Here is a 21146-nt window from a genome sequence, read left to right as displayed (position 1 = left end):
CCTTGACCCGCGAATTAAGAGAGATGATGTATGCACAATACTTGGCACATTGGCGCCAGGCACTTGGGGGCCTGAGAAGGGGGTAGCTCCTTGGCAGTTACTCATTTGGGCCCCCAGCTCCTGAGGACCAGCTGTCCTCCGCGGCAGCCCTGTCTGCCGACGAGCTGAGAGATGGAAACTCCACATCACCTTCTGGAAATTCAGGGCAAGGCGGGTGCTTCGTGAATAATTTACCCCCTTCCAGTTTCCACTCAAAGCCCCAGCCTTGGCCTCAGGCCTCTGGCTTCTTCCCCAGAACCTTGGGGTGAGGGGAAGGGATCCCCCCCAACATCTCTCTCCCTGTCTCATCTGTTTCCTCCCCCATCTGTCTCCTCTCCCCTATTTGCCGCCCCTCCCCAGCTGTCTCCCCTCCCACATTTGCTTCCCCCTCAGTTGATCTCCCCCTATTTGCCTCTCCTCTCCTATCAGTCTCCCCCCTCCTCTTCCCGTTCCTGTCTCCCCCTCCCCATCGTTGTCTTCTATCTGCCTCCTTTTCCCCAGCTTTGTCTCTGCCATCAGTTGTCTCCTTCATAAGTTTCCATCTTTCTCCTTGCTCTGTTCCTATCCCATTTCTCTCTCCCCATCTCCCCCACGTCTCTCCTTCTCTGTCTCTCAGACTCTCTCTCCCTTCGGTCAGCCCGTCTCCTTGACTTAGGAGGTTTCTTCTCCCTCTGCTGCCAATGCGGGAAGCTGGGGGGGGGGGCTATGAGTGGGGGGCCAAGGGGCCCAGTGTTGGGGGCCCCAGACCAGGCCCGGAGCCCAGCCTGGCAGCCTGTCTCGGATCTGGGACGACCATTTCCTCTTTCAGCCCGGGAGGCCACTCGGGTTACGTATGAGTTCAGGACATTACGAACTGGGAGAAGGAGACTGCTCCCTGAAAGTGTGTCTGCTGGTCTGGGAGGCCTTCCTACAAGTCGGAGACCCTAGTCTGGTGGGGACTCTACGTGAGTTGTGAGTCACTTTGTACCTGTGAGAAACAATTGCATGGCTATTTCCTTCCCTGCAGGACTTGACCTGTGTGAGGAGAGACCATGTGTGGGAGATAATGGAAACTTGCACTGGGTGGCCAGCGGATGTCGGGGGCTTGCTGTGTAGCTGATCTGTGTCTCTGCGCTTGCCAGTGTGTGACCACGTGTACCTGGGTGTGTATGTGTCTGACGCACAGACAACACTCAACACACAGGGTATTTTCCTTTAAGTCGTGGTATGCGTGTGGGTGACCACATTTTGAATACACAGTTGCTGCCCAAATTTGTGCTGTGTTTGCAGTTGTGTCTTTATATGTGCCTGTGCCAGGCAAATCCACGGACACGCACATGCACACACACACATACACACAGAGTCCATCTGTCTTTGCTCTGTGCAGTGGTTTGCAAGTTTCATCGGTATCTGTATGTGTCTTTGTGTTGCACTGTCACATGTCCACAGGTCAGGTGTGTGTGACTGTTGTGGTTCACATGTGCAACTTCTGGAGCCATGTTTCTTGGGCTAATTCCAATTGTCGATCCTTTCTTTGGCTGTGTGACCACAGGCAAGTTCCTCACCCTCTCTGAGGCTCAGTTCTTCCTGCTGTAAAATGTGGCTACATACAGAAGGCAGCTCAGGTTGTGAGGGTTAAACGAGATACAAAATGGAGAGTTTAGAGTCAGGCCTGACGGGCAGCAGGTGCCTCTGATGTTTGCTATTGTTGTGTGTGTGTGTGTGTGTGTGTGTGTGTGTGTGTGTGTGTGTGTGTGTGTGTGTGTGTGTGATCCCCCCCAGCCTCCCAGGGCCTCCAGCCTCCCACGCTCTGTGCTTCACTGTGGGGGGAACGTCCAGGGCACTGAACTGTATTATCAGGCTCTGGTGGCCTGGGCAGGGGGGTCTGGCAATTCTGCCTCAGTTCTCACGTGGGAAATGCTAAATATTTACAGTGGGATCTCCTGGGCTCAGCATCACAGCTCTAGTCCCGGCTCTGGGTGGCCAGGGGTGGTTACCAAGACTCCTCCCTCCTGCTCTCCCCCTGGCTTCTCTTTCCCCACTTCAGAGGCCCCCACTGGACCCCCGGCTCCTCCTTGGACGTCTTGTCCCTGCTACGGGCCTTGCTGAACTCAGGGTCTTGGTCGTGAGAGGTGAGAGTGCAGGAGGGTGGGAGGGCAGGTAGAGGCTGAATCTGTTGGGAAACCTGGGTCTTGTTTTGGCTGGGGGGCTCCCCAGACCTCCTCCTCCTTATCCCAGGCTGAGATCCTGGAAGGCAGAGGATGTTTCCCAGGGGTTTGGTCCACCCCTGCTCTGGAGGGGCTGGTGTCTTTGAAGAGGGGGAAGGAGAGGACCCTGCTCTGCTTTTGGGAGCTAGAGCTTGGTGTATGAATGTAGTAGTGAGTATACCTTTTTCCAGCTCAGAATCCCCCATGGCTCCCACATGACACAGAAGAAAACCCCAGATCCTCCTGGAGGACCCCAAGGCCCTGAACACTTTGCTCCCATCACCTCCCTGTCCCCACCTCCTGTTCTTCCCCTCACTCATTCCCTTCCAGCCTCACAGGCCTCCGTGCTATTCCATGGCATACCAAGTTAGTTCCCACCTCAAGGCCTTTGTATTCGCTGTTCCCTCTGCCTGAATGCTCTTCCCCTTCTCCCTCTTCCTTCAGGTCTTTGCTCAGGCGTCATCTTCTCAGTGAGGTCTGACTCCTGTTATTTACAGTGCACCCCCAACCCAGGTCTCTACCCTCTCACCTACCCACCATCTGTTTTCCCAAGCAGGATGTCAGCTCCATGAGGGCAAGGGTTTTGTCTGTGTTGGTTGCAGCTGGGTCCTCATTGCCTGGAACAGCTTTTGGCACCCAACAAGGGACTTAAGGAGTGCCCGTTGAGTGTGTGAATGAGGCAATGTGTGTGACGATGAAGCCAGCAGGACACACGTCTGTGTGGGTTTGGACATGGTGGGACATGGTGCAGATAGGGCTAACATGGACACACGGAATGTCTTCTGAATGTTGGCACGTGCACTCAGGAGGGATGTGCTTCCCCATCTTGAGAGACTGCAAGTGTGTGAACACCAGGAATGAAGATAATGGGGGCTGATGTGTGGACACTGCAGGGCTGGGGGGTAGGTGGCCACAAGTACACACTTTTGAACGAAGACACTTGTATGAGCTCAGCTGTGGGAGACAGGGAACACCTGGGTGGGGGTGCAGCCGACGTGGGGCATGTGGATGTTTGGGGGGGTGGAATGTGTGTATGGCATCAGGCTGTTTTAGGCACTGGGGACAGAGCAGTGAACAAAACCCAGACGAGGCCTCTGGGAGCTGATATTTTGGTGGAGGAATTCAGATCATAAACAATGGCAAATAAATGACACCACTGCAGAGTGATAAATGCTTAAATGAAAAAGACGGCTCCTGATAGGGAGTGCTGGGGAGGGGCAACTAAATGGGGTCGTTAGGGAGGGCTTCTGAGAGGGGGCTTCTGAGAGGAGACAGCTCAGTGGATACCTGAACAAGCAGAGAGAGGGAGCCATGTTAAAATTTGGGGATAAATATTCCAGGCTGAGAAAACAGCAAGTGCAAAGGCCCTGAGGCCACAGGGAGACTTGTGTGTTTGAGGAACAAGGAGGGGGCCACAGTGCCTAAAGCAAGGAGGGTGAGTGGGAGGAGGTGAGGGCGGGGAGGGGACTGGGCAGAGCTACCAGGGCCTTGTGGGCTACAGGAAGGACTTAGGCTTTTCCTCTCAGCAAGGTGGAAGCCTCAGAGGTCCTGAGCAGAGAAGGGACGTGACCTGACTTGCGTGTTCACAGGCGTCCTCTGGCCGTCGTGGGAGAAACAGAACAGAAGTTGACGACCGAAGACTGGTGATCTGGGAGGCAGCTGCTGTAAGGAAATCCAGATGGTGTCTTGAGCTGGGATCCTGGGACTAGGCGAGCATGGGGGGAATTGGAGGAATTCAGGATCTAAACACAAGAGCTGACAGGGCTGGCTGATGGGTTGGATCTGCCGCGAATAAAGAGGATACATGGATGACTCAGGGGTTTTGGTTTGAGGACATGGGAGATGGGGTATCCACTACTAGACTCAGTGAGATTTTTCCCTGATCCCCCTCCCGCTCATTTTCCCATGGCTTCTGCTTCAGCCTCCTTGAGGTTCCTTTAATACGTCAGGCCTGATCCGACCTCAGGGCCTTTGCATTTTCTGTTCCCCCTGCTAGGGACCTCTTTTCTCTCAGACACCCCCATGGTTTCCTCCCTCACCTCCTTCAGGTCTTTGTTCCAAACTGTCACCTCCTCCAGTTCCTCCCTTCTCTCCAAATGCCCTTGCACATAACCCTAAATCTCTTTTACTGTTATCTTTCGCATGTACGGCCGTCTAATACAGTCTATTAATTCTAACTCTATTTTGTTCCTTGCTCACCAGGACCAGGATTTTTGTGTTTTGTTCCCAACTGTATTCCCTGTGCCTAGAACTGAGGCCAGCATACAGTAAGCACTCAATGAATGCTTGCTGAATGAATGCACGAGACATACTGTCTGGCAGGGCGCGTGGACATACTGTCCAGCAGTGGCGAGGCCAGGGCTGGATCCTATTGGGGTGTCGCCAGCCTCGGGGCAGAGAAAGGGATGGAGGCGGCCGTGTGTGGACGGACCCAGATTCACGCAAGTGTACACATGTGCATTCCCAAGTGGGAGCAGATGGGTTTGGCCCGGCCTGAGGGTCGCTGGCCTGAGGGTCGCGGGTCGAGCCTGGGTTCCCGGGGCCCCCGCTCCTTCTCGCTCATCCTCTGTCTGCAGGTCCGCCATGTGGGCGCCCAGGCTGCGCACGCTGCAGCTGCTGCTCCTGCTGGGCGCGTCGTGGGCGCGCGCGGCCGCCCCGCGCTGCACCTACACCTTTGTGCTGCCCTCGCAGAAGTTCACGGGCGCTGTGTGCTGGAGCGGGCCGGCGGCCGCGCGCCCGGCGCCGGAAGCCGCCAACGCCAGCGAAGTGGCGGCGCTGCGCGTGCGCGTGAGCCGCCACGAGGAACTGCTGCGCGAACTTCAGAGGCTGGCGACGGCCGATGGCGCCGTGGCCGGCGAGGTGCGCGCGCTGCGCAAGGAAAGCCGCGGCTTGAGCGCGCGCCTGGGCCAGCTGCGCGCGCAGCTGCAGCACGAGGCGGGCCCGGGGGCGGGGCCCGGCCCGGGGGCGGAGCCCGCCGCTGCGCTGGCGCTGCTCGGGGAGCGCGTGCTTAACGCGTCCGCCGAGGCGCAGCGCGCCGCCGCTCGCTTTCACCAGCTGGACGTCAAGTTCCGCGAGCTGGCGCAACTTGTCAGCCAGCAGAGTGGCCTCATCGCCCGCCTGGAGCGCCTGTGCCCGGGGGGTGCGGGCGGGCAGCAGCAGGTAACTGCAAAACTACTCCCCTCTCCAAACCATAGTCATTTCTTGTGAGCATCGTCTGTAAGATAGGCCTCCTGAAACCCCACGATCTCTTATCTGTAGTTCCAGAATACAAAAAAACTCCAAAAAACGAATCCCTACTTCTCCCCCATAACTCATTTGGGTCAAAACGCGACTGGTGGCTACTTAAAGTCTTTACTCATCCACCTAATATATGAGATACTCATAGGATCCTGTAATCAAGCATATTACTCTGTGGTTAAAGATCAAAGACAGTAGGGGATGTTACATAATATACATGTAGACCCTGTTGTTACTATTTCTAACTCCTGCCATATTATTCTGAATTCTAGAGTTATGTCTGGCCTTTGATTTTGAATAAGAGATTGTTGCTCTGTGATGGTAGCTACCTTACAGGGCTGTTGGGAGGATTGAGAAAGTTAATACTAAATGTTGGAGGTACTCATATCATTATCTCTACTCTACAGAAAAGTTCGGAGGCACAGATCCATTAAGCTATGAACCCCAGAGCAGGAGTAAGCCCAGCTCTGTTTCTTCTTGACAGCTGGAATTATGCTTATGGGGAGGATCTATCCATGCCCCTGACTCATCTCCTTCCCGTCTGGGTGCTGGGAGATATAGGAGCCCAGAGCCTCTTGGGCTGATGGTTAGTGCAGTCACATCCAACTCTCTTGGTTACTCCAGGTCCTGCCACCACCCCTGGTGCCTGTGGTTCCAGTCAGTCTGGTGGGTGGCACCAGTGATACCAGCCGGAGGCTAAACCCAGCCCCAGAGCCCCAGAGAGACCAGACCCTGAGACAGCAGGGGCCCTTGGCCTCTCCCATGCCCTCAGGGCACCCTGCTGTCCCTACCAAGCCAGCGGGTAAGACAAGGGCTGGGCTGTTGCGGGTGTGAGGAGCCAGGAGATTTCCAGTGCAGCATGAATAAAGGGAAATACAAGTCAGGACTTTAATGTCAGATTTCTCTCAGGATGAGGAGACTGGAGGAAATGATGCTTTTATTCTGATGATGGAACAGGGAGATATGGCTCTTATTCTGATAAAGACCAAAATTCTTATTATGGTGTGAAAACAGGAGGGTTAGTCTTATTTTGATGAAGGGATAGGGAATTTAGGACTGCTACTTTGGTGAGAATTTGAGGGGGTTCAGAGTGTCGTGTTCAGGACCTCTATTCTGGTGAGGAGACCACAGAACAGAGATTTAAGAATCCCAGTCTCCACATTTGCTTTAGTGAGAAAAGAGTGACAGAGTCTTATTTAGGGAAGTAAATGGGTGTTGTGGCTCTTATTTTGGTGAGGGAATAGAAGAGGCAGGACTGCTCTTCTGGTGAGGGGACCAGTGAGAATCAGGACTCTTACTCCATAAGGGGTTGATTGGTTCAGGCTGTGCCTCTCCCATATCCCTGTGCCCACAGGCCCATGGCGGGATTGTGCAGAGGCTCGCCAGGCAGGCCATGGACAGAGCGGAGTATATGAGCTGCAACTGGGCAGGCATATGGTGTCAGCATGGTGCGAGCAACAGCTGGAGGGTGGAGGCTGGACTGTGATCCAGAGGCGGCAGGATGGCTCCGTTAACTTCTTCACTACCTGGCAACACTACAAGGTGGGCACAGGTGGGTGGGGCAGGACTGGGCAGGGGAGGGGACCTGCTCCCAACTTTCTGACTTTCCTGCCCTGCCAGGTGGGCTTTGGGCAGCCTGACGGGGAATACTGGCTGGGCCTTGAACCTGTGCATCAGCTGACTAGTCGTGGGGACCATGAGCTACTGGTGCTACTTGAGGACTGGGGAGGCCGTGGGGCACGTGCCCACTATGATGGTTTCTCCCTGGAGCCTGAAAGTGACCACTACCGCCTACGGCTTGGCCAGTACCACGGAGATGCTGGAGACTCTCTTTCCTGGCACAATGACAAGCCTTTCAGCACCGTGGATAGGGACCGAGACTCCTATTCTGGTAAGGAGCTCTTAATTCTGGTGGGGTAGGGGGATAGGGAGTTCCTAGTGAGGGAATGAAATGGGGTGGGATAAGACTTCCCTCTGGTAGGGATCAGGGTGAGCAAGAGAACAGAGGACAGGACTCTTATTCTGGTGAGGGGATGGGAAGTTCTGATTCCTTGTCTGATAAGGCAGTAAAAGAGTTAGGACTTCTGCCTTGGTGAAAGGTGGCAGGGTGGGTGGGTGGGAGCTGAGAGCTAGGACTTGTATTCTAGAAAGGAAGTAGAGTATGTTGTTTTTGCTGATAAAGGAATGAGAGGTAAAGCTCCTACTCTGCAGAAAGGGTAGGGAAAATGTGACTTGTACTTTGGTAAGGGGATAAGGAAGGAATTAAGGTTATTACTCTGAAGAAGAAAGTGAGGAATGCCTGGCAAAAGCCTTATAATAGTGAGGTGCTTGTAGAGGCTTTTATTCTGGTGAGAAGACATTAACTCTTTCTCTCTTCAGGTAACTGTGCCCTGTACCAGCGGGGAGGCTGGTGGTACCATGCCTGTGCCCACTCCAACCTAAATGGTGTGTGGCATCGTGGTGGCCACTACCGTAGCCGCTACCAGGACGGCGTCTACTGGGCCGAGTTTCGTGGTGGGGCTTACTCGCTCAAGAAGGCTGCCATGCTGATCCGGCCCCTGAAGCTGTGACTGTCTGTCCATTTGTCCCCCAGGCCCCAGGGGATGTTTGTCAGCAAGAGCCAAAGTTGTCCTGGCCACATCTCCTTCGTAGCTTAGTGGGGACCATGTCCCACAGACCTCTTCCTGTTGTAGATCTGTTCCCCAGGGCCCTGAAAACAGGACCCAGGAATCCCCCTGCCAATATCTCAGACCCAGATGGCTCCTCAAGGGTACTTAGATCTCGGTTTGAGCTCATATTTTATAACAACACAAAATATCCACAGACCGTGTCTGGTTTGCATCTGCACCTGGCTGGTGTCACTCCCCATGCCCGCCCTCCTCCTCCTCTTCCTCCTCCTCCTCCTTCAGGTCCTCCAGAATGAGGTTGTCCAGGTCTTCCACGAGGCCCCCCTGGCTCAAGCAGGTGGCCACAGTGGAGCCACTGCTGATGTGGGGGTTGCTGGGGTGCAGGACTTTGGGCAGGTGGTTCTGCTTCCGGCTCTTGGGGTGTGCACAGGACGTCCCAGGCACGTGGGGCTCTGGGGAGGGAGAGGGTCTGAGGTCTTGGGGCTTGATGCTACATGAGCCTCTAGGGGCAAGGAAGCTGAGAACATCGGGAGCTCTGGGGAGGGGAGGGGCTGAGGCCGCAGGCTATGCGGCCAGAGCTATAGGAAATTCAGAGGTGAAAGTCACAGGTGTTGAAGCCACAGGAGACCCGGGACATGGACATCACCTGAGATTATAGAAGACAAAAAAGGAACCAAGAACACAGACCACAGGGGCAGAGGCCACAGGACACTGGGGTGTGGGCCACCGGAGCGAAAGCACAGGGCCTTACAGGCAAGACCACGGAAAGTGGCTGATGCTATGGGAGGTGGGTGTTAAGGAGGGGTCAGGGTCCTGAGTGACCTGGAGGTAAGGAGACTGGAGAGCCATGGAAGACGTGGAAGGAGGGACCAATGTGGTGGGAGATGAAAGGGTCTCCGGAACTGAGGCCTTAGGAGGTATGTGGAAGGGGCAGGCAGAGACCTTGGTCCTTAAAGCCCCAGACGTGGACATCTGAGGAGTCAAGGCCAAGTAGACTGCCCAGGGTTGGGGGAGGCCATGGGGATGTGACAGGTCCTCACCTCGCCGATTGTAGCAGTCCTCAGCCGAGCAGGAGTGGGTATGGGTGCTGCGGCGATCCATGTCCCGGTCCCAGCGCGGAGGGAGGATCCGTGTCGGATATACGGGGAAGCCACACCCGTAGCAGGGGGACGGGGACCCCATCTGTGCCCAGCCCCTGGGAGTGGGCAGGGCCGTGAGGGTCCAAAGTCCAGTGGGGCCGGAGTGGGGCCAGGGCAGGGGAAGGCAGGGCTGGGGTGGGGCAGGGCCAACAGGGGCTGGTCAGCACCCTCACCGGAAGTTGTGCCGACATTTCGGGCAGTGGAACTCAGCCACACCCCACATCTTGTCACATGGCACTGGCTCGTAGCGTTTCCGGCATTTCCTGCATCGCGACACCTTGGGGTGTGGAGAGGGAGCGGGATGGCTGTCAGAGGTGAGCACTAATAGCTTGTTGGCCACCGTGAGAAGATTTGCACTTCATAAATTGGCAAACACTATATATCTGGGATTGCCCCTGCTGCACAAGAGCTTGTTACTAAACATTTGCCAGAAGCACACCACTGGTTAGGGGTTCGGAAGTCAGATTTGGGGATCAGGTTTGACTTCTGTGGTAGCTGTCAAACTGTGTAGTCAGAGGTCAGGCTCTGGGGTAAGAGTTGAGCTGCTCAAGTTCATGTTTAGAAGTTCAGCTCACTGGGTCAGGGTTGGGGGTGGTCTGAGATCAAGGTTGAGCTCTGAGGTTGGAGGCCAGGGGTTGGGCTCTTGGAGGCTGATGTTCTTAGGTCAAAGGTTCAGAACCTGAGGATGGGGGTTGGGAGTGGCGTGGGAACAGAATCAAGGTCAGGGGTTGGGTTATCACCTCCTTCCGCTGGGGCACTCGGCGCCACCAGACATGGTCACAGGAGGAGCAGGCGAACTGCCGGTCCACAGCAGGGATGAGGTCTTCCTGGGCACGTTGGAACATGCGTAGATTGGCTTCCGTCAGTGGCAGCAGAGAGGTTGCCACCGCCTGCAGAATGGGGTAGGTGGGGACAAATCTTGGTCAGCCCTTCCCTCCCCTTCCTGCCCCTACAATGTATTTCCTCCTCACATACGGACATCACCATGGATGTCCTCCCTGCTCCACCTCCATATCCCACACCCTGGACTCACCTGAATGTCCCGGTCTTGTTTCATGTCCTCCGGGGGGTCCTGGGTGGAGACACCAGGGGCAGAAACTGGGGATGTGGCTCATGCCGCTTTCCTGGGGGTGGGGCTTCTGGCCAGGGATGCAGGGTTCTGGCCACACGTGAGAGTAGAGTGTCCCTAACTCAGGAGGAGCTGATTGAGCAGCATCCACTTAGTAAGGACAAGATGTGTGGGCTCAACTGTCCTTATAGTTACCCTGAGAGGTGGGCACAACTGTTATCCCCATTGCTCAAATGGGGAAACTGAGGCCCAGAGCTGGGAGAGGGCTTGACTGAGATCACCCTGAGTGAGCGTGGTGGAGCAGGCTTGGACCCCATGCTCCCTTCCTGCTGGCAAATGCTGCACACTTGTTGACACTGTGACAGGTCACCTGTTGGGGCCATGCTGCTTTAAGCTAAGTGATTAGGCTCTGGATTCAGATAAATACAGGTTGGAACCCTTGCTCCATCACTTCCAGCTGTGGGGGCACGGTCAATCCACTCCCCCTGGGTCCCTAATCTCAGAGCCCAGGCTCTGCTTCTAGGTGGCCTGGGTTCAAATCCCAGCCACCACCTCCGTTCTGCATGAACCTGGTCGAATGACTTCATCACCCTGTGTCTCAGGTTCTTTGTCTGCAAAATGGACATGATAAATAATAGGACCTGTCTCATGGGGTCACTGTGGCAATGAATTTAGTCAACAGGTAAAATTCCTGGAGTCCTGCCACAGGGGAAGTGCTCAATCAATGATGCTTTTTGCTATTTTTTTTTATCATACTTATATGTATAAATATAAATATATAAATGTTAAGAGTATAAGACATACTTTATTATATGCTTTCACAACGCTATGCTGGGTCTTTCAGAAATCCAGTGCACCAGCCACCAAAACCATCTAAGGGGCAAAGTGGCTGTGTTGTACCTATGCCACAAAGCCTTTCATTCATTCATTCATTCATTCATTCATTCACATGGGCTCCGCTCCTCAACCTCGGGCTCATCCTAGCCTATCTGCAGGTTCCTTCGCTGATGCCACCCTTATTTCCAGGAAGATCCTTTCCAACTCCATCCCTCCCCAGGGATCACTCCTTCCTAGTCTTGAAGAACTTGGTGCTGCCTCCTCCAAGAAGCCTTCCCTGACCTCTATGGCTCCTCTATAATGACATTAATCATGATTCATTTCATTACCTAGTTTCATGTCCCTCTCCTCCATTGAATACAATCAGCACCTAATGAGCACCTACTGTTTGCAGGCTCCCTGGCAGGACACATGGCTGAGAGGTGAATAAATAAATGAGGCTGGACCATAAGTTGTAGACTGACAGTGCACAGAAGGGGCTCATCATGGAGAAGCCTGACCCTTCTGTTCTCCCTCCCCTTACCACGTCCTTTGAGAGGAGGGGGGCAGTTTACCTGGGCATCCAGGTCATTACTCAGTTCCTGTCCATCTTTCTGCTTCACCCCTAGTGGGGAGAGTAAGTGTAAGTGAAGGGCCCTTGAAAGATCTTGTGGGAGTTGCAGGGCCCCCAGAGCCCTGATGCAGACCGCCCCCCAAAAAGATGATCTCATCTTCTCTTCTTACCCTCAGCGCAGACTACACCCCCTCCGCGCTCCCCGGAGGAACCCCCACCAGGCCCGGAACCCATGCCTGCTCACCGTACACGATGGAGCGCCCCACTCCCGTGTGGTCGCTGTCAAATTTCCTCATCAGAGTCCCCGCCTTCTTGGCGGATACCTTCCCATGAAACTTCTCCCGGAGGCGCCGAACGCTCTTTTCCAGCTGGGGTGGGGACAGGTGGTCTCCGACGGGGGAAGGAGTGGAGGGATTGCCCCTCCCCCATCCTTAGGCATCCTTTTTCCGGCCTGAACTTGACCCTCGGTTTTGGCCTCCGCTCCCCCCCCCCATCCCTCTACTGCATTTCCTGGAAAAAGCCAAAGTCCCTACAGGGCATTGGGGGCGGGAGCGGACTGAGGTGAGCGTCCGAGGCTAAGGAAGGAGGCCAGCCAGGTAACCCCTAGCCTCTGACCCTTGACCCAGCAGCCCCGCTTTTCCTCGAGGAGGCCGCATTTCGCTCTGGGGGATGTGGCCGTCACTCTCCTTTCCGAAGCGGGGAGTGCCAGCCCGGGGGAAGGTCTGGGCTTCAGATGGAGTCCCCAGGAACTGCGAAGCCCCCTCCCCGTCCCTGGCTCCTCCCCCGCGTCTCTCGCGGGTCCCCGGCCCAGTTGTTGCCATCTCCTACCTCCACACCTTCCTGAGACATGGTGGCGGCGCGCAGGTCCCCGCGAGGGTCCGCACTGCGCGCTCGGAGACCCCCTACCTGGGCGCGCCCGTCGGTCCAGCAGCCGCGCAAGGCAGGGGGCGGGGCCTCTGGGCCGGCTCCGCCCTTCCTTTCCGGCCCTCCGTTTCGCTTTCGATTATTGGAAAGAGGGGGACGGGGCGCGCTGGCTCCGCCCCGGCTCCGCCTCTGCTCTTGCGCCCCAAACCCAGGCGGGCGCCCCGGGTCTGCACCCTGCGGCGGAGCGCGCGGACCTCGGGCGGGGGAGGCGGCGCGGCCTCTGCAGTCGGTCACATGTCCCCACGCTGCGCGGGGTCCGCGTCTTCACGTCCCTCGTGGGGGCGGGGCCGCATTGGAAGGCCGCCGCGAGTCTCCGCGCCCCCGCTAGCTCGCGCTCCCCCAGTTCATCGCTCTGTCTCCTCCCCTCCCCCAGGAATCAGGCGCTAATTAGGACTTGAGCCCCTTCCTCGCTTTGGGTCCCTTTTCTGGCTACGTCCCCTCTCTGAACCTCAGTTTACTCCTCTGTAAGATGGGGATGATGGTAGTGGCTGTGTGTGTGTGTGTGTGTGTGTGTGTGTGTGTGTGTTCGCGCGCGCCAGGATTCAAGACCCCTGGTAGAGCACTCTGTAGCCCCTGACTGAAGACACTCAACTAGTCACTGGGCCACCTACTATGTGCAAGATTTGAAGGGGCAGGCAGCTGGGGGGAAGAAGGAGGTGCTGGTTAAAAATACAGATTCCTGGTCCCTAGTAGTCTTGAAGAATCGGGTTGTCTAGGGGTTCCGGGGAATTTGCGCTGTAAATAGGAAAGTTGAGAACCTGGGGGGTGGGCCAGGACAATTCTAACCCAGTAGGAGAGAGGGGCTGGCGGAACCCTGAGGAGGGGCTCTGGTCCAGCCTGGCAGCGGCAGAGATGACTTCTTGGAGGACTTCTGGAATTTTGAGGTCTCAGCTAGGTGAAAAATGGACTAGGGGAAGAAAGCAGCTAGCTGTGCAAAGACCCCAGAATCAAGAAAGTCCAGCGCTTTAGGCCAAGGGGTCTCAACCTCAACACTACTGGCAATTTGGGCTGGATGGTTCTGTGTGGTGAGGGCCTGCCCTGTGTTGTAGGGTTGAGCAGCAGTCCTGGCCTCAACCCATTAGATGCCAGTGGCACCCTTGCCCCAGTGGTGACAACTGAAAATGTCTTCAGATATTGCCAAATGTCCTCTGGGGGACAAAATTGTGTTAGGATAAATGACTCTGAAAATTAGTTTTGAATGTGCACCTCTATCAGTAAAAATGTTGAAGCTTCACCCCCAGATGGATATTTGTTGATAAATTATATACACATACAGTCATACCAGTAGATTCCGTAGATCATTTTATGGTACTGTATTTATTACAGAAAGATACTCCTTAGCAAACTAAAGGAGAATAAAAATATAAATGTTCCAATGTTTTCTACTTGAACCCCAAAGTTTTGTTTGTGGGGTCTATGCACCCCTCTCCGGAGCCTACTCTATGAGCAAATGTGAACAGTTCACGGTTCTTTGCGGCTGAGTGGTGGGATTTCAGTCAGGGATGGGGGCCTGTAGGCTGCACAGAGGACCTGCGATTTTATCCTGAGGGAGGTGAGGGGGCGTGGAGAAGCTCTCCCGTTATAGTTGCCAATGACTACTTACCCAATGGAGGGGAGGTCACAGCTATGTCCCATCCCTTGGTCAGGGTGGGCATAGAGCTGGCAGGAGACAGGTGGGAGTCTCATCTCGCCCTGACACAAATCAGGTCTGCTAGATTCTCATCGTAATGGCCACCATAGTGAGAGCTTACTCTGTGCCAGGCACTTTTCCAGGCACTGTGCACACAGCATCAAATAAAGCAAAGATCCCAGCCCTCATAGAGCTACTAGCATTCTCATGGCGGGGAGACAGACAAGAAACAAGTATGGAATAGGATAGGAGATAATAAGAACCAGGAAGAAAAATGAACTGAGGCAAAGGGATGGGTAAAGGGAGTCTAGGGAAGGCTGCAGGAAGTAACACTGGAGGGGAGACCTGAAGGATATGGGGGAAGAGTTCCAGGTAGATGTGGGAGCATCAAACTGTTGTTACCAGGTATAGTAGTTCTCTGTTGCTGCATAACAAATTATCCCAAAACTTAGTGACTTAAAACATTATTAGTATTTCATACAGTTCTTGAGGGTCAGGAATCTGGGAATGGCTTTGCTGGTCTTTCTGGCTCAGGGTCTCTATAAGGTTGTAGTCAAACTGTTGACTGGAGCTGCAGTCATCTGAAAGTATGACTGGGGCTGGATGAGCTTGTTCCAAGGTGGCTCACTCACATGGCTGACAGGTGGGTGCTGGCTGTTGGCAGGATGCCCCATTTCCTCCCTACTTGGGCTGCTTGAGCTAGATACTACCAACTTGGCAGCTGGCCTCCCCAGAGTAAATGAGCCAACAGAAGGAAAGCCAGGTGGAAGCTATATCTTTTCATGACCTAGCCTTGAAAGTCACACAGCATCATCACTTCTGTTGCCACAACCTGTATGTTAAAATCGAGTCACTAGATCCAGCCCCTTGTGTTTAGGGAGCAGGAAATAAAGGCTTTGCCCTCTCTCCCCTCCTACCCTCTAATCTCCTGCTGGAGCCTCTCACTGGCTGCAACAGAAGGCAAAGAAACTAAGGGAGCCGGTCATGCGATCAGCTTCTCAGGGCACAGATTGGGGAGGTGGGGCAGGGGGAAGAGGGGAGAAGTGTGAGGGTTAATCCGGAAGGACAAACCAGGATACAGCCTGAGTATTGAATTCTGGCATTTGTAGATAAACAGAAAAGCAAACATTCCCAGCGATCACATGGGGATGCTACTTACCCACCAACAGTTCTGTTGGAGCTGTGTAGCCATCTTGGTCTAGCCAGATGTGGCTGTGGTGTGAGCATGACTGCATTGTATCCTTTGTCTTTATAAAATGTTGTGGAAAGGGAGAAAATACATGTACTGATAACAGTGATAAGAAGTGTAGCCTTTGACATTTTAGTATAATTGAGTCAAAGATGGAGCCTATTTGATCCATCCATTCATTAATTTGAGGTTCAGGTGCCTCCGGTGGGGCAGGCATGATGCTGGGCACCATTTCTGCCTTTCCAGAGTCATGGTCTTAATGGGAAAGAGAATGGTGAAGCAATGGTATTACAAGTAGTTATTTAGTTATTTTTATGGTATACAGAAAAAAACAAAAAAACAAAAAACCGAGAGATCCATGAGAAAGGATAATACATGGGAACCTGACCTGGGTAGGGTGGTCATGGAGGAGGTTCCTCTTGAATTTAAATCTTAACTCTTTCTGAAACACAGTGTCAAATGTTTTAAACTATGTATCTCTTTTGATCCTCATAGCAATCTCACCAAGGGGGTAATATTATTACAAAAGGGAAAACAGGTTTAAGAATCTGCTCCAGGTGGCCTCTTAGAAGGGTGAATAGGAACTACCTAGGTGAAGAGGCACAAGGCAGAGGGAGCAGCATATGCAAAGGCCCTGAGGTGGGAACGGGCTTGGTCTATGCAGGAAGCTAAAGGCCACTGTAGTTGGAGCTTAGAGAGCAGCGGGGAAAGTGGAGGGAGGGGACGTTCATGCCCAAATCACCAAACCTTCCGTTGGACGCTTTGAGGCTTATGCTGGGTGGCTGTCTGTGTAATTGTGGAGGAAATAGACACAACTGGAGCAGGTGTATGCTTTTCGCAGGGTCAGTTTTCCCCTCAGTTTAAACAAGTGAAATTTGGAAATGCCCAAAATTAGAAGTGTTGGGAAATGGGAAATCTCCGAACTGTTGGCTGGAAAGGACGTCCCTTGGTAGAACCTTTGGAGAGGGCGACTTGGTAAAAGCTACTAAAGCATTGTGTGCTGTTTTAATTGTTTCTTTCAACCTCTGTATCCTGATGCTTTGACAGCTGGGGCCTCGTGGATCCTCCCTGGGCCGCATTTGTGTGCATTTCTTCATGCGGATCTCCACACCACCTTTACTTTCCACGTTGCATATTTCTCTTAACAATTGAATTCTTTTTGCAACAGGAATTCATCACTTTTGTGATCAGAACCAAACCACCCCCCCAAACCCCACAAAAACCAAAGAACAACAACAAAAAACACAGTAAGACAAATCCAATTACTTTTTAAAATAACATGTATGAAACATTGCAATTCTATCTTTGACAATGACACCTAAGAGGTAAGAAGTAATTTAGGGTTTCATAATTTGTGTAGTCCTTAGTAAATGGAATGTCCTTTACAGCACAGAAATCCACTGTTCGAGTTTTGCGAAATCAGCTTCAAACACATTTCCAGGAATACACTACGGGCAAGGGTTGGGTGGTTTGTTTGGAACTCTGTTCAAATGAATTCGGTGAGTGGTCAAGTCACAGTGGCTAAAAGAGCCCTAGTATATGCAGAGCCAGCTGGGTGCCAGGCTTTCTGTGGGGTGTCCTCCAGGCTTTAGGCTATTAAGTCATCCTTCAGCCTTCTGGCTTAGGTCCCACTTTCCCCTCTTCAGATGAAGAATCTGAATTTCAGAGGAATTAAGCAAATCATGCAGGACACCTGGCTTGTAAATGGCATAGCCAGGACTTGAACCCAGGCCAGCTGACCACAATGTTCCTTCAAGTTGGAATTGAGGATGAGAGGTACAGAGGTCTAGGGGGCACATGTTGGAACCAGACAGTCTGAGTTTGAGTCCATTGCTAGCTCTTTGAGTAATTTCTTCACCTTTCTGGGCCTCAGTTTCCCCATCTCTGAAATGGGAACAGAGTGTGAGGGTTCCATGGGTTCATAAAGATAATCTATGTAGACCTGCACTGGCTGAAAGGGTAGCCCCTTGCCACATGTGGCATTTGAGCCCTCGAAATGCGACAGGTCCTAATCCAGATGTGCCATCGGTGTCAAACGCACGCTGGAATCCGAAGGCTTATGTGAAATGACATATCATTGACTTTTTATACTGAATACTTGCTGAACTGATAATATTTTGGATAGACTGGGCTAAATAAAATGATTATAATCAATTTCACTGGCTTCATTTTTGCCTTTTTATCTTATTTATTGATTTTAATGGAGGCACTGGGGATTGAACCCAGGACCCTGTGCATGCTAAGCATGCGCTCTACCACTGAGCTATCCCCTCCCCCCTTGTTATGCCTTTTTAATGTGACAACTAGAAAAAGAAACTTTTTGTTTTTTGACATAGAGTTTAACTTTTTAGGGGTGAGGTAACTAGGATTATTTCTTTATTTAAAAATGACATATTTAATTAAAGTTTTTGCAAAGGTAAAATATGAAACTTAAAATCGGTCTTAGTAAATCAAAATGCTAAGTTCTCTAACTGTATTCCAAGATGGCCTTTAAAACATGGTATCTCATATGTCACAGAAGAGCGGCCTTGATCTGCAATTGTACAGAATATTTATTTATTTTTAATGGAGGGGCTGGGGAGTGAACCCAGGACCTTGTGCATGCTAAGCACATGTTCTACCACTGAGCTGGACCTTCCCCCTTAGAAACATTTAAATTACTTACACGGCTTGAATTATATTCTTGTGGGATGGTGCTGATTGAGAGGATGCAAAAGAAACAGTAACCCTCCAAGGAGCATATAGCTGTTTTTGTTTATGTTGCTTTTCTTAAGATGGACTATAGGACAACAGTCCTCTGCTCCAGCCCTGGGCCCGGTGACTCTGTGTCTGCTCCTGGCAGCGGGAATATCCACAGTTAATCATTCATCCCACATTCCGGAAAGCTCGCAGGGAAAGTATCGGGAAAATGCATGAGGTACTGGGACCTGGGGTGGCCAGATGACTTCATCTCTTTATATTTCACATACTGAAATTTCAAATTTGTGGATACTCGCCTCCCCACCAACTGCCGCCCCCCACCCCAGAACACTGGACCCTGTCTTTTTCTGATTGCAAAAGCAAAGTGTGCTTATTCTTTAAAAAAAAAAAAAAAACTATTTAACATTAAGAAAATTTTAATTTAGAAAGAAATCTTTGTATACATAGGAAAATAAAGCTTTAAGTTACAGTTTTGCCTGTGACCACTGGGGTGTCCAAAAACATGCAGGAAAGAGGACATAAGCTTTATAAGGAAGCCATGGGCAGTTCCGGTTCCTGCGGAGGGGAGGGTTTGATGGGGGCATTACCTTTTCTTTCCTATGTTTGCCTTTCGGGGAATCTTTTTGTTAGAATGTCTTCATGTGTCATTAAAATAATAATAATAAGGCATGGCAACTCCTCATTGCTCTGCCTCCAGGATAAGCCCCATTAAATTTGATGTATATTCTTCCAAGTTTTTTTCCTTTGAGCTACTCATTTTTCTATCTGACTTCATGATGGTGGTATTCAGAGAAAAACAGTGATTTAAAAACACATCCAGGTTGCTCAGCAAACAAGGCTCAGGACGGAAAGAGGAACTTTGTTGCTGGGTACTCCCAGAAGATACACACCCTTTCGGGGCCTTTGTTTTCTCATTTATGAAGTGGGAGGAAAACATCCCTCATCTCCTAGAGTTGCTGGGAAAAGAAAGGCATTCACATATGTGAAGTGCTTAGATCAAAGCCCACATGTAACATGTAAACATCAATAAATGTTTTGGCTCTCGTTACAAGATGCAGGTTCAGATGCCTCTCTGCCTGTGGCTGAACTTACTGAAGCCCTTTGTTTGCTCATCTATAAAATGGGATCACAGCCCTAATGCCTATTGTAGGATACAGTGAGAGAATGAGACACAGGAGACACCCATTCTTCCTTCAAGGATACCCAGGGGCACCAGTAAATAATAAGCCATTATAACGCTCTCTCTATATGCCCAGATTGGGGAAGGAAGGAGTGTGTGGGCAGGATTCCAGAAGGAGGTATGTGGCACGGGATTGGATAGGGAAAGGAGGAGGAGCTGGACTGGGTGTTCTCAGAGTCTCCAGAGCATCAGGACCTCACTGAGGTCTTGTTAAAAGGCAACTTCCCAGTGCCCAGCCCAGATCCATCAGAGGTTCCAAGGCAGTGAGAAGACATGGGGTCTTGCTATTTGATAAATGCTGAGTGCCAGGCATTGCTCTGGGAGTGAGGAAAACAGACACAAATCCCTTTTCCTCAAGGAGGAGACATTCTAACGGTGGAGAGAGGAATGTGGAGATTTCTTGATAGTGGCTGCAAGACAGTAGGAAGGTGGCAGATATGTGGAGAGCGTAAAAGGAAACTATGGTTATTATTCTTAAGACATGCAATCTTTTTGTCTTCTGCCACATATAGAGAAGAAAGATGCGTGCTAATATGACTAAGCACTGAAGATCTGGAGTGAAACAGTCCTGGGATTTAATCCGCCCTCCTCCATCCACCTACTTATTGTGGGTCATTGGGTAACTGATGTAACTTTGCCATGCTTGAGAGGGGCAGAGGAACGGGGTCTCTGATGAGAGTGAGGAGTGGAACAGGCTTATTGAGAGATCTCAAACAACAGAGATGCTGGACAGGACCCAGGTGGATGGTTCGCAGCAACTCTAGGAGATAAGGACTGTTTTCTTCCCATTTCACACTCTTTTTTCCAAGGGTGGCCACTGTATTAGCTATTCAGTGCTGCATAACAAGTTATCCCAAAATTTAGTAGCTGAAACAACAAACTTTTATTATCTTGTGATTCCTGTGGGTCAGGAATCTGGGAATCACTTAAAGTGCCTTTGCATCAAGTTTTCTTACAAGGTGGCAACCATGATGTCAGCTGGGACTGCCATCAACTCAAGGTTTGACTGATTTGGTTGAATTTAGATCTACCATTTTGTTTATTTCTGTTTGCCTCTTGTTTGTTTGTGTCTTTCGGGGTTGGGGATGTAATTAGGTTTATTTATTTATTCTTAGAGAAGGTACTGAGGATTGAACACAGGGCCTCATGCATGCTAAACATGTACTCTACCACTTGAGCTACACCCTCCCACACTGTTTTTTACTCTTCTCTTTTTTCCCCTTTCCTGTATTCTTTTGGATTACAGGCATACCTTGGAGATATTACAAGTTTGGTCCGAGATCACCGCAATAAAGCAAATATCATAATAAAGTGTGTCATATGAAATTTTTGGTTTATCAGTTCATATGAAAGTTATGTTTACACTCTACTGTAGTCTATTAAGTGTGCAATAGCATTATGTCCAAAAAACAGTGTACATACCTTAGTTAAAAATACAAAACAAACAAAAACCAAAGAAAAAATAAAAATAATAAAAACACAAAAAAATACAAAATAAAAAAACCCAATCATAATAGTAACATCAAAAATCATACTTAATCTATAGTTAGTTTTTCCTGATTGTCTCAAGAATATCTTATTTTTGGTTGATTCATTTTAATCAAGGTCCAAACAAGGTCTACACATGTAATTTAGTACTTATTTTTCTTATGTATCTTTTAATCTATAATAAGCAATGCCCTTTGTTTATAGAACCCACTGGCTTTTCTGTAATATGGTACACTTGGAGAAAACACACCCATTATTAAGTGCTTCAGCCAAGAGGAGACACACATCTTTTCTGCTAACATTCCATTGGCCAGGACCCATCACATGGCTCCACCCATCAGCAGACGA

At 51.2% G+C, this 21146-nt stretch overlaps 2 protein-coding genes across 9 annotated transcripts; one reads left to right on the top strand and one right to left on the bottom strand.

Annotated features, from left to right (window-relative positions):
* The first annotated feature begins 722 nt into the window (after positions 1-722).
* ANGPTL6 (angiopoietin like 6) lies at positions 723-8285 on the top strand. 8 transcript variants are annotated; one of them, XM_074350715.1, is made up of 8 exons: positions 727-990; positions 2066-2150; positions 3815-3889; positions 4802-5384; positions 6087-6264; positions 6817-7004; positions 7083-7353; positions 7842-8285. In XM_074350715.1, the coding sequence occupies exons 4-8, from the start codon at positions 4809-4811 to the stop codon at positions 8030-8032; spliced, it is 1404 nt and encodes a 467-aa protein (XP_074206816.1). In that variant the 5' UTR covers positions 727-990; positions 2066-2150; positions 3815-3889; positions 4802-4808; the 3' UTR covers positions 8033-8285. The 8 variants fall into 8 exon arrangements, with proteins under 8 accessions (XP_074206822.1, XP_074206821.1, XP_074206819.1 ...); XM_074350721.1 differs by lacking the exon at positions 2066-2150 and having other exon boundaries at positions 723-990; positions 4428-5384; XM_074350719.1 differs by lacking the exon at positions 2066-2150 and having other exon boundaries at positions 726-983.
* SHFL (shiftless antiviral inhibitor of ribosomal frameshifting) lies at positions 7774-12849 on the bottom strand. Its single transcript, XM_010954228.3, has 8 exons — positions 12516-12849; positions 11932-12055; positions 11689-11738; positions 10262-10300; positions 9969-10118; positions 9402-9505; positions 9130-9284; positions 7774-8541 (listed from the first exon to the last, which is right to left on the bottom strand). Exons 1-8 carry the CDS (start codon positions 12534-12536, stop codon positions 8321-8323), a joined length of 864 nt encoding a protein of 287 aa, XP_010952530.1. The 5' UTR covers positions 12537-12849; the 3' UTR covers positions 7774-8320.
* Between the last annotated feature and the right edge of the window lie 8297 nt (positions 12850-21146).

The sequence above is a fragment of the Camelus bactrianus genome, chromosome 22 (genome assembly GCF_048773025.1).
Source record: "Camelus bactrianus isolate YW-2024 breed Bactrian camel chromosome 22, ASM4877302v1, whole genome shotgun sequence".
Classification (NCBI taxonomy): domain Eukaryota; kingdom Metazoa; phylum Chordata; class Mammalia; order Artiodactyla; family Camelidae; genus Camelus; species Camelus bactrianus.
Note: the sequence above shows the minus strand (reverse complement) of the source record. Positions and strands in the feature narration are given on the sequence as shown.